We start from the raw sequence: 12430 nt of genomic DNA, 5'->3' as shown, positions 1-12430 counted from the left end.
GCCCACCAGGCAGGCCAAAAGAGGTGTGACCGAAACCGTTTAAAATAAATCTCTCTGCCCCCATATGCATTCATCCCACAAGAATCTCCTGGAGGCAGCACACAAGGGCTGTTGCAGATAAACTGTTGTTCTCATTCTCCCTCAAGCTGCCTGGCATGGTTCTCTACTTGCAGACCTGTCCCTGGAGAAGGGTCTTTCCTCAATGATTTGTCACTGGCACTGGTATAGGGGTGATGAGTGATGCTTTCCCCACATTGTTTTACAAAAATTAGTATAAATCCAGTGAAGACACATAATATGTTTTAATTTTTTCTCCTGAGCTGCTCGGTCCTCCTACTCCCAGTTTCCCTGCCCTGCCCATTTGTCTTCCTTTTAGAAGCCTTCCTTGTTCCTTTTTCTTAACCTCTGTCTTCCGCCATTTTCCTCCCAGCCCTTGAAGGCTTCCTTCCCGTGGTTGATCACTCAGAGGCCTCCTGTTGTGAAAGCCACTCTGCAGACCCCATGGAACAGTCTAGTTTTCTTCTTCCCAGAGGAGGTGTAGGGAAAGAAGGAGAAAAGAGACATAGCTGTCCACACCCAATCAGCCCAAGTGAACCAGGCTCAGGCCCACCCCCATGCTGGGCTACACAGATTTGACCCACCTTTGCAGCAGTATCTGGAACATGTTAATGATTTCATCACCAGGAAGCAAGGGAAGGAAAGACTCCCCATTTGCACTTCACCATGAAGTTGGTCTCCCCAGAGTGGGGCTTGTAGGAAGTGATAAGGGGGTGAGATCTATTCCATTCCCTTCCTCCCTCTTTTCCTCAGCTTCTCCTGTCCCTCCTTCCCCAAGATTCAAGGGCAAGTTGAGTCCAACCCAGAGAGGACTTAGGAGAATGACCAGCTGCCTGAAGACCTGAAAGGCTACCGTGCAACAATTTCTAGAATGATCTTTTAAAACTTAGATTCAGTCATGGCATCTGCTCTGCCTAACACCTTCCATTGGTTTCCCATTGGCCTTATAATTCAATCCAAACTCCTAATTATGACCCATCAGCCCCGCACGGTGCAGCCCTGCCTACCTCCCAGCCTCATCTTGTCCTCCCCTGCATTGGGCTCCAGCCACACTGTCTTCAACTCACTAAGCTCTTTTCTACCTCGGGATCTTCTGATGCCATGAGCCCTTTGCCTGGGATAGCTTTCCCAAATGGTTACATGACTGAACTCTTCTCCTCTTTTAGGTCTCATCTAAAATGCAGCCTCAAAGGGGTCTTTCCTGGCCAGCCTATCTAAACTGTATAATTACTCTGTGTGTGTGTGTGTGTGTGTGTGTGTGTGTGTAAGTGTGTGTGTGTGTGTGAGAGAGAGAGAGACAGAGAGAGAGAGAGAAAGACAGAGATTGTTTTATGTCTGTCTTCCCCTTCCATATGGTAACACCCTCAAGGGAAAAGCTACATAGTGGCATGTAATCAGTGGGTATCGAAGGGATGAATGAACTTAAGCCACTCCTGATAGAAGTGCAACTCCTGCAATGCTGTCTTGGTCACAGCTGAGATCCTAGGTTCTTCCATGTTGCCTGTCTCTATCTTGGTTTCCTTCCTTGATCAGAAAGACCCTGCGCCTGACCTCTGTTTGCATCTAACCTTGACCCGGCCCCTACTCCACAAAGCTGGAGGTTGTTCCCATGGTACTCACTTGAGTTCCCCTCCATTCCAACTTGCTCTTGCCCCTTGGACAATGTTCTGCCCAATCCAGCCAGGTGTCTCCTAGTTCCTACAGGAAAGAGAACTTTTCCAGCTCCTTCCAGCTTGGTGATTCTCAGAGTTCATGCTTCCAGGTAGCATTTTTAAGCTACTGCCTATGCATGTAAGTGATCTTCCAATAAAGACCCTGGGCTACTGGCTGTACCCCAGAGCCTGGACTTTTTAGGGTTAGACCGTCCCAGATTCAAATCATCCTGTGCCTCTTTCAACCTATGGGACCTTGGATGAGTCACTTATCCTATTCTATCTCTTCAGCGCTTAGCCCAGAGCCATGGTTTACTAGGTGCTGATTATCATTATCATCCTCATTGTGACCTCTAAGATCAGGGTGAATGAGGTGCTAGGAAACGTCAAGGTTTCCTGCTGCCATCCTCTTTCACCCAGAATCCCTGCAGCTGCCCTGGGTGACTTTTAATACAGAGCCACTTACACCTTCAACTGGCGTGGATGCCTCTACCTAAATGAGAATCACCATTCCCCTCTCAGAGAGATCCTCAGGGCACCTTGTTCTGCTTCCTGCAGCTCATCTCACCTGGCCCTCAAGGAGAAAGGGACTGCAGAGAGGTTCTGTTTTTTCTGGCTAGAAAAGCAGGTTCCTCCTTTCTTGTCCCTGGTTGGAACCCCTAGGTTTCTGAAACAGGATTTCTGCCATTGCTCACTTGCCAACAGGCTGTCCTGAAACACCAAGAAAGGGCACTGGGAAACTGAGCTGGGGAACTATATGCCCTAGCGTGGTTAGGCTGCACTGACAGGAGACCAAACCTGGCTGGGGATGAGCGAGCACAGGGGCCAAATCACACAGTGGCCACCAGTAGCTCAGTTTCCATAGCAACGTCTGGCTTCTAGAGATGGAGGTGCCTATCTGGGAGAAAGTCTGGCTTCCTCCCATCCTCCTCCAAGGTAGGGGTCTTCTTCTCTGGCTTGGGGAAGCTGCTGAGGTCCCTGCCAGGGGCCATCTGTGCTGGCTCACCTGCAGGAGATGAGGAAGGGGAGCAAGGGGACAGTTCTCCAACACTTGGACTAAGAAAATGCCCAGCTTCCTAAATCCATCCACAGCCACATCCTGTGGCTTTATCCTTGCCAGGCGTCTGCCTCAGGAGGGAGACAGAACAGATGCTAGAGTTCAGAGCTCCTGAAATGGTGATGCTTCCAATTGGCTCTAAAAAAAAAAAAAATGAAACTCTTGGATGGAAAATTACCACCAGCCCCATTAGCAATTAAGCAAATGAGAAGAGGCTGACTTGAAGCCTCAGGTGCCATTGCAGGTTGTCTAGAGGAGTGGGTAGCTGTCAGGAAGGACTGTCAGGAGATACCAGGGGGACATTGCCAGGCAGGCATGGGGCAGGGAGGGCAAGTACACATGTATGTTGGTTTAATTTGTTTTATGCACAAGATAGGAGGCTAAAGGTATGTGTAAAAAGTAAGTTGTTGGCTGGGTGCTGTGACTCACACCTGTAATAATCCCAGTACTTTGGGAGGCCAAAGTGAGCAGATCGCCTGAGTCCAGGAGTTTGAGATCAGCCTGGGCAAAACATAGCAAAATCCCATCTCTACAAAAAATACAAAAAATTAGCCGGGTATGGTGGCATGTGCCTGTGGTCCTAGCTACTAAGGAGGCTAAGGTGGGAGGATTGCTTGAGCCTGGGAGGTCAAGGATGCAGTGAGCCTAGATTGTGCCACCATACTCTGACCTGGGTGACAGAGCCAGACCTTGTCTAAAAAAAAAAAAAAAAAAAAAAAAGCTGTTGACAGTCTAGGTCATAGAATCACAAAATGTTAAAGCCAGAAGGAGCCGTAGTGATCATTTGCTCCAAATTCATTTTACAGTTGTGGAAACTGAGGCCCAGAGGTAAGTGACTTACCCGGGGCTGTGAAGGTGGTCAGTCACAAAGCCAAGCCAGGTTGCAGATTCCCAGCTCCTGATGCAATGCTCTAGACATGAGTCAATTTTGTACTCAGGAATAATGCTTGTTATTCGAAGCATTTCAATGGAAAGTCTTTGTATAAAGTGACTCATGAACTCTGCTTCCCTCTTCCATTTCTCTTTTATATCAGTCCAGACTCTTAAGTATGAGTTTTGGGCTCAGGCAGGCCATATTCATAGTTACCTGTGAAACATAGTCTGCATAACATTTGGCTATGTGGGATAAAACCAACTGATCCTATTTTTTATGAAAATTTAAACGCTAGTTGCCATTACAATAGAATGTATGTGTATACATAATATAAAATAGGGAATTATATGCAGACTTGGAAAGCAAAGACATCTCATGGCTTTCTTTATGGATTGTTTATCCTATTTAAGAACCTTCTATTTTAATTCTGTGTGACCTGGCTAATTTTCTACTAGCTTTAAAATTCAGGCCCTGCTCCTTGCTTAATCCCTCTTCCTCCAGAGGCCAGGGCTGTAGTGACCACCAGGAAGGCTTAGGATGACAGGAGTCCAGGAGTCCCCTTGTCCCTGCTTGCCACCAGGAGTTCATGAGTACCACTGGCTGCTGCTAGACCCTTCCATTGATGGAGTATTTCTTTGGGGAATGTTAAAGAAAGAGAAGTTACTAGTTTCCACCTAATTTTTCTCCCCAGCAATGAAGCCAAATCCCTGAAAACCTCACCCAACCTTGGCTTTCCTAATTGTATGTAGCCTCTTTGGTTCAGTACTCAAGCAGGGCCACCAAGGTACACACACATGCACATGCACAGAGTACTCTATGACTCACTCCTGGGTATGTATCTTAGAGAAATTCACACAAGCACACAAGGAGACATGCACAGGAATGTCATAGCAGCATTTCTTGTAACAGTAAAGAAAAAGAAAAAGAAACATGTAGATATACATCAACTGCATAGGACTGTGGCATATCCATACAATGGAATATCATACATCAGTGAAAAAGAAATAAACTGGAGCTGCATGTGTCTGCACAGATGAAACTGAAATAGTTAATGTTGAGCAAAATAATGTGATACAATTTAAATGAAGTTTAAAAACACTTTACGGAACTCAGGGCTTATAGAGACATGTAGTAAAAGTATGAGGGAATGCCTGGGATGATAAACCCCAAATCCAAGGTCATGGTCTTCTGAGTAAAGGGCACTGAGGGTACTTCAATTGTAGTTGTCAAGTTTTGTTAAACATGGCAGTGGCTCATAAGTGCTTATCAGATGATTTCTTCTGCATTTTATATGCCAAAATATTAGGTAAAATGGAAAAAAAGAAAACACCAGGCAGCTGACCCTGTTGGAAATTTTTTATTTACCACTGCAAGGTTTTTGCTCCAAAGTGTCACACCAGACATATGACTACAATGTCTCATGCGTCTTTTTGTGCTTTAGTTCATGACTGCAAAACACACACTTAGCATTTGACAACAGGAAACACAGAGGGCAGAAACAAATCACAAGGACTAGTTGGTTTAGGCTACAGCCACATTTTACCCAGGACTCCTTTACATCCAAGAGAAATGGACCCTGAATCACTGGTCTCCTAGCTGACTCTCTGTGCCCAGCTTTGTTTGGGGTGACTTGTCATTCAACCCACACAAAAAGTTATATCTCAAATCAAAATGGACAGACATATGCAAGGTCTTAATCAATAAGTGCTCAACAAATAGATATTGATTTGATGCAAGAGGTGGAGTCACAGATTAATGAGGGTGGACTCCTGATTTTCTATCCCCATAGAAATCTCTGAAGAAAGAACCAGATCACCTTTTTGAGCAACAGCGCGTTCTGAAATGGTCTCTCACCTTATTTTTACCTCTGCCTCACACCCTTTTTAGAAATGCTCACTGGCATCACACAAGGTGTTCCTTTCAAAAATGATGAGGTACTTCACACAGGCTCAATTACTATAATTTGATAGTAAATTGGAAATGTTTCTGGTACAAGGTAAGCTGATGCAAAGACTACTGAAATATTTTGATTTGGCAGTTTGACATCTCTGGGTAATTTAAAATTCACTAAGATGCAGTTTTAGTGGAAAAGCAGAGCAATTATATTCTCTTCATCTGTTGATTACATTTACATGGAGAGCAATGAATTGTCATTAGGCAAATAGTAATACTCAATGTCATGAATTTCTAGCTTGACTGCTAAGACATCTGATGCCTTTACCATTGAGAACTCAGCTAGGACTCTAATTTTTATGCCATTTGCAGTGTCTTTTTCTGCCTACTCCACCAGCCACTCTTAATTCATTAATTTACTCAACAAATATATATGGAGCACCCATGAGACAGCTTTATCCCAGGCACTTAGAATACAGTGAACATAACAGACAACTCTCCTTCAAAATGTATCTCATTTCTGTAATCCCTGCTAAGTGAGGTCAAGGCTGACATCTAAGATGTTCTGTGGTGGATCCTGGCTCCCATCAGGGGCAACCTTTAATTTGGATTCTGGAAGACTAAACCTTTGAGATCCCTCCCCGCCCCCCCCCCAAAAAAAAAAGGAAGAAGAAGAAGAATGAAAGGATGCTTCATGACCAAATGACGATAGGTGGAGTTGATAACTCTGGGATCAGGGGCCCCGCCCAGCCCACCTGAAATTCCTTTGATGGTACTATAAGGCAGCTGCACAGATTTATAAGAAGCCATGTTTCCTGATTTTTAGTCTAGAATCCAAATTTTCTAGATTGGAGTAGTAGATGTTACCAAGAAGAGAATGCTGGTCAGCTTTCAGCTTATAGGAAATGTTTTGTTTTCTTTTACCCATATCAACCAAAGAGAAGAAACCAGTATGGTGAAGAGATCTCTAAAACATTTTATAGGAAGCCACTAACAAGTGCTTTGCCTACACAATACTAGGCAGGGGCTGGCCAACCTCAATGATGAAGGTTTCCAATTATCCAAAAGACTTCCCATGAAAGAGGGATTCGATAGTTTTTCTTTTTTTTTCAGAGGATGGGTAGAAGTTATTTCTAATGCTTTCCTATTTCTGTACAGAAAGAAAAAATAATGACCACAGGTTATAAGGCTCCTGCTCAGATTCTCGGGAGAGGCCAAGTATGACTTGACTTGTTGAAGGAATGAAGCCCTTATCCATCTTTTCCAGGAATTCTGTCTTAGGGCAGGGGATTAGGGTGACATCTGAAGGCCCAGAGTTTTAATATTAATAGAGAGGGGTCCAAAGGCAGAATCCATGGTTCTGGAAATGCCACGATGCTTCTGGCACTTTCTGGGCATTCTCAGCTGCCAAACTAAAGTGAAAAATAGGCTGTGCGCAGTGGCTTATGCCTGTAATCCCAGTACTTTGGGAGGCCGAGGCGAGTAGATCACCTGAGGTCTGGAGTTGAAGACCAGCCTGGCCAACATGGTGAAACCCCATCTCTACTAAAAGTACAAAAATTAGCCAGGCATGTTGGTGGGTGCCTGTAATCCCAGCTACCCAGGAGGCTGAGACAGGGGAATCCCTTGAACTTGGGAGGCGGAGGTTGCAGTGAGCCGAGATCGTGCCACTGCACTCCAGCCTGGGCAACAAAGAGCAAAACTCCATCTAAAAAAAAAAGGTGAAAAATAGTAACTTAGCTTAAAGATGATCTGCTGGTGGCCTCAGAGTTTGTTTTTAGCCAGAGAGTGCCTACAGGTTTTGAACACTATTTCATCTGGTATATCATTCATTGGGGTAGGCTTCCTAGTCATTAGTCCTATCTTATACAGCTGGCCAAACAGGTTCTAAAGGGCAATGTCAACAACAGAACCCAGGAATCCTGGTTCAGGGGTAAGTACCGTATCCACTTAGCAAGGCTTATAATTTAGATTTAATTAACAATGTGGACATCTGTTTAGAATAACAAGGTAGGAATTCAAAACCTAGCTGCTGGTTATTTACCCATTCAAGTGTAAACGGACAGAGGGAGGCACAGTTGCAAAAGACCTGATTTCTTTTTTAAAACTGTCTTTCTTCTCTACCTACATGTAGCCAGATGTCATAGACTAAGTCAATAACTAAATTCCTCCTGAAGTGACTAGAACACTGAGAAGGGACCGGTCTATCTCAGTCACTTTGGTGATGCTGGTGGGTGTGACATCTAGCAATCAGAACCCAGCCAATGACTCACAGGAGATCCCACCTGTACTTTGTTAGGGATGGTCTCCCCAAGGATAATAGAAACTGATTTTAAGATAAAAACATAAAATTCTTCAATAAAATCACAAAATTCAGTCCAAGAGCAGGGGGCTTATGAAATGCACAAATTAAAGTATTAAGAATTAAAATAATTAAATTAAAAAGCTGAGGCCCCAGATTTCACACTGATGGTTGAGGTGTCCAGTATTGGAACCGGCTGCACCATGGTTTTGGGACTCCATCAAGGACTGTGGCTGAAAACCTGTGTGGAATATTGTAGAAGGAATTTCTCCAAGTACAGTGCTCCACCCTCTACATCAGCTTGTTAAAAAGGAAGGCTCCTGGGCTTCGACCAGGAATACCGACTAGGAATGTCTCCAGGTGAGCCCAGGAATCTGCTGGTGACTCTTCACATGCTAAAGTTTGACAACTGCTGGGTGACTGCCCTGCATGGTGAGCTTGATTGAACGCTGGCTAAGGTTTCCTTCCACCTGGGCAACCTCTAACTCTAGGAGTTGATCCAGGATACTTTCACTTCCTTCATCATTTTTGAAATGCTTGTTTTTCAAAAAGCCAAATTCTTCTTTGCATCCATGATTCCCACATTTAGCTTTCTCTGCATCTGACCTAACCCCACCTATAAAACAGGCGTAGGAATTGCATTTGATAAGCATCTCCTTCAATAACACAGATGAGCAAAATGCATTCCTCAGTGTGACCCACATATTCCATTTCCTGCTCTGTCTTGCTTATTTCTAAGAAACAGGAGTGTGATGAGAGAGCCATCCCAGCCTTGCAAACACATCTGTCACTGTCTTCTGGGTGTCAGAATGAGGAAGGGGCACAGATAGGAGGTTGCAGAGTACGGGTCAGGGCTGTCCAAGAAGGGAGGCGACCAGGCAGCTGGTTACAGGTGCAGCTGGTGCCACATGGCAATCTGCCGGCGAGGGTTTTTCAGCATCTCCTCCCAGTGGCTGCGCTCAGAGCCGGAGGTGTGCAGGCCCAGGCTGCAGTGGCCAAGCGCACAGCTCTGCCCTGACTCGTCCTGGCCCAGCACTTCCAGCTCCACACTGGAGGCCTGCAGCAGGTCGTCGGGCAGCTCAAACATGATCATCTCGTTCCACACAGGGTTGATCTTGTGCTTAGCTCGTTTAGTCTGCTTCTTCTTCAGCTTCCGAGCCTGGTGCTTCAAGGTCACCTTGACAGAGACATCTGGGGAGGGGCAGAGGGGAAAAGAGACAGAGAGAAGGGACAAGAGTGAGTTTCTGGGATCTGGCAGGGCCCAGGACAAAGCTCCCTCCTGGTGTTGGAAAGATGATGTCTCTGGCTCAGGAGTTCGGACATCTGTGCCCCATATACCCAAACATCTTAGAGGCCTCAGTTTTTCCTTCTGGATACCCCAGCACAGGTCCCAAGTCTATGTGACCATAGAAGGCTCTGCTATACGAGCAGGAAAGCATCCCACCTGGACAATCTACAACTCTAGGAGTCGATCCAGGATACTTTCACTTCCTTGCATTGGGGATTATTCTCCATTCCCCCACCGGGCCATGCATTCATTCAACAAATATTAAGTGCCTACCCTATGGCAGGCACTGGTCTAGATGTGGGGATGCAGCAGAAGTTCTTGCCTCCATAGAACTGACACTAAAGTGTAGGAAACGGCCAATACCACGATACAAAAGGCTGGCCACTGGGTGGCCTGTGACTGGGGCATGTTAGAGTACCAAGAGGGAACCACCTTTGCTACATGACTTCATATCCTCACATCAAACCAGGTCCATGACAATAGCTCAGGGGTCCTGCAGCTGGATTTCAAACTCAGACCAGAAAAATGAAGCCAGCTCCTAAGTCTTCATCCCTTTGATTCTTGGTGTAAGCATTTTTGTTTGTTATTAAAATAGGAGATCCCCTGCTGGTTGGTTGAGTTCTTCTCATCTGCGCTTTTTAAAGTTTTATTTGAAGACCCCCAACTTCATGTGGAAGAGGGATGAAGGCAGACTGCCTGTTCCTGCACACTCCCCCAAACCCAGGGCACTGCATCAAGAGAGCTGGCCCAAGGAAATCCACAAACAGGTTACCAGGCGAGCTTTCATGTCACATCACAAGGCTGGAGTGGATTACTTAGTCAAGGTTTCCAAAGCTAATGTGAGAATAATTGTTACTTTGTATTTATTGCTGTAATTATCACCCCTGGGAGGTTAGTTTGTTATTTCTGCAGACAGAGTTGAGAGACGAAGTGTTGTACTGTAATTGTCCTGACAGGAGCTATAAAAAAGAGCAAGAAGCAAAGAATTGTCTAAAGGGAATGAGATAAAAGCATTGAACTTTGACCTTTGACTCAGGAACCTGCCAGCAAGACCAACTCTTCTGATTTCATTAGCCCCAAGTCTTTTGCTTGAAATTCAGAATGCAGTGACAATTCTTTATTTGTACCCTGCTATAAATAGAGACTTATTTATATCTTGCTAAGAGCATGTGGCTTCCAGTCCAGGTATTATCTGGCTAACGGAGGATGCTTTCCTGCTCATGTAGGAGAGCTTGCTTTGGTCTCTGAGATGCTGGACCTGGACTGGGGTATCCAGAAGGAAAAACTGAGGCTTCCAGGGTGTTGCAGAAAAGCTTATTTGGGTATATGGGGCACAGATGCCTGAAGCCTCAGGCCTCTCAGCCCATGTACCCACACACCTTCTGCCATCACCCACACTCAGCTGGTGTGAGGGTGGCAGTTGGCAAAGGCTGAGAAGAGAGAAGAGACTGGGGTGGGTGGGGGGAGTGCAGTGGCGGTGAGTTCAGACAGGAGGGGAAGAACCTGGCCTTCTTGACATCTGCCGGAAAGGTGGGTCCAGCCAGATGTGGGTGACAAGGGCTGGGCCAGGTTTTCCTGACAGCCCAGGCCCTTCACTCCACGGCTATAGTCTGACCCTTGGCTTCTTGTGCTCTGTGGTTAGGGCTGATGGTTCTCATAGTGGATCTCCAAGGTAGAGAGCCCCAGGTAGCTTACACTTGGGTCCTAATGGATGGGATTGGTCCAAGAGTAAATGGATGTGAACTCAAAGAAGTGAGTGTGTCCTCAAAAATCAATTTGTGAACTTAGGGTGAAGAACACAGCTGAGCATGGCTCCATAGATGTGCTCATATTCCACCTCCCTGCTTACCTGTGACCATTTCCTCCCAGGTGCCACCTCTCTCAGCACACACTCCCAGCAGCTGGAGGGGCCTTGGCCATCCTCTCACATCTCACTCACCCTTCCCCAGGAGCTCCTTGGACTGGTTAGAGTGGAGGTTCTTGGCTTTAATCAGCACCACCAGGAGGCGGTTGGCAGCCGGGAGGTAGCTGATGGATAGTAGGACCTCTCCAGCTCCTGCAGATGGCTCCTGAAACAGAAAAGGAGACGCAGGAGGGGAGTCTCACCTGGGGACGCCTTCCAACCCATCAACAAATGCTGAAACTGGGACCATGCTGGACTCGCATCCAACAGGCTCCTTGAAACCATTTACCCATCAATGCTGGGGTCTCCACCCTTGCAGAAGAGAGCAAGGCACAGAGGAATTCCATGTGGCATGCGCTTCAATAGCAGTTTCTTTGTTTGCCTCAAAATGTGATTTTTCATATACCATATACTCAAATCCAACATACAAAACAGAGCAAAGAAAGGCTACTCAGAATGCAGCAGGTGGGAGGAGGCCAGAATTCCCCATTACCTTTCACCTTCTGTCACCCCCAACCTCCTGGGACACCTCTGTCCTCTAAGGCCTCAGAGAACAGTTTCAGAATCCCTGCATGGACCCATCAGGTTCCTGGGGCAGCGGGAGAGTTGTAATTCATAACTATGTTTGAAAAGATAGTTCTTTCCAGCTCCAGGAGGTTGCTTCATCAACAGAACGACCAGTAATGTCAATAAAGTGCTGGGGCGTATGATGGTAGATCATGCCCAGAGGCAACTGGCAATAACCACACCTTGAAGGAGGTGCTGATGCTCCTGTGAGGCATCCAAACAAACACATCTATCCCTGCATGCAGCTTTAGAGTAACTCTCCTGAAATTCATACAGAAGTTTATTTGGAATTTCAACAAATCCATCAAGGGACAAGAACGACCAAAAGACCCCTCCTAGGAGGTGGGTGTTTGGTTGCAATCCAAGCTCTGGGGAGACCTGGCAGGAAAGAGAAGGGAGTGTGTGGGCAGGGATCAGCTGAAGGTCGGAAGTCTCCTCTGTTGAGCAGGAAGAAGATGCCCTTCCCTCGAAATCCCAGGGAAGAGGGAGATGTGTGGCCTACTGTGCCAAGATGGAGTGGGGAGTGGGAGTGGGGGAAGGGCCCATGGAAGCTTGTCCCTCCAGATGTCACAGTTTTCAGTCCTGTGCCCCTTCCCTCCAGCTTTGTCCCTCTTTCCCAGCTGTGCAATGAGAGTTATTCAATGAGGTCTGCTACCAGGCTGGAGACCTGGCTAAGAGCCACCATGGCTCCCTAAGCTTCCTCCCCTCCTGTCACACCCAGGATGTCTGTTCATCCATCCTGGACCAGGCACTCAGAAGGGCTGAAATCAGTTTTTCTTTGCTCACTGTGGCCTCTCGTGGATTCATTCATTCAGCAAGCATATGTAATGCACCTAC

At 46.3% G+C, this 12430-nt stretch overlaps 1 protein-coding gene across 1 annotated transcript in view; it reads right to left on the bottom strand.

The window, feature by feature from the left end:
• Positions 1-4962: 4962 nt before the first annotated feature.
• SYT13 (synaptotagmin 13) overlaps positions 4963-12430 on the bottom strand; it is a 46168-nt gene continuing 38700 nt past the window's right edge. The window contains exons 5-6 of the mRNA XM_054440813.2: positions 11063-11192; positions 4963-9026 (exon numbers count right to left, since the gene is read on the bottom strand). Of these exons, the coding sequence (XP_054296788.1) occupies positions 8722-9026; positions 11063-11192 (435 nt within the window). The 3' untranslated portion in view covers positions 4963-8721. The remainder of the gene's footprint in view (positions 9027-11062; positions 11193-12430) is intronic.

This window comes from Pongo pygmaeus, chromosome 9 (assembly GCF_028885625.2).
Source record: "Pongo pygmaeus isolate AG05252 chromosome 9, NHGRI_mPonPyg2-v2.0_pri, whole genome shotgun sequence".
NCBI classification, from domain to species: domain Eukaryota; kingdom Metazoa; phylum Chordata; class Mammalia; order Primates; family Hominidae; genus Pongo; species Pongo pygmaeus.
The sequence above is the reverse complement of the archived record's forward strand: the minus strand, read 5'-3'. Positions and strand labels throughout refer to the sequence as shown.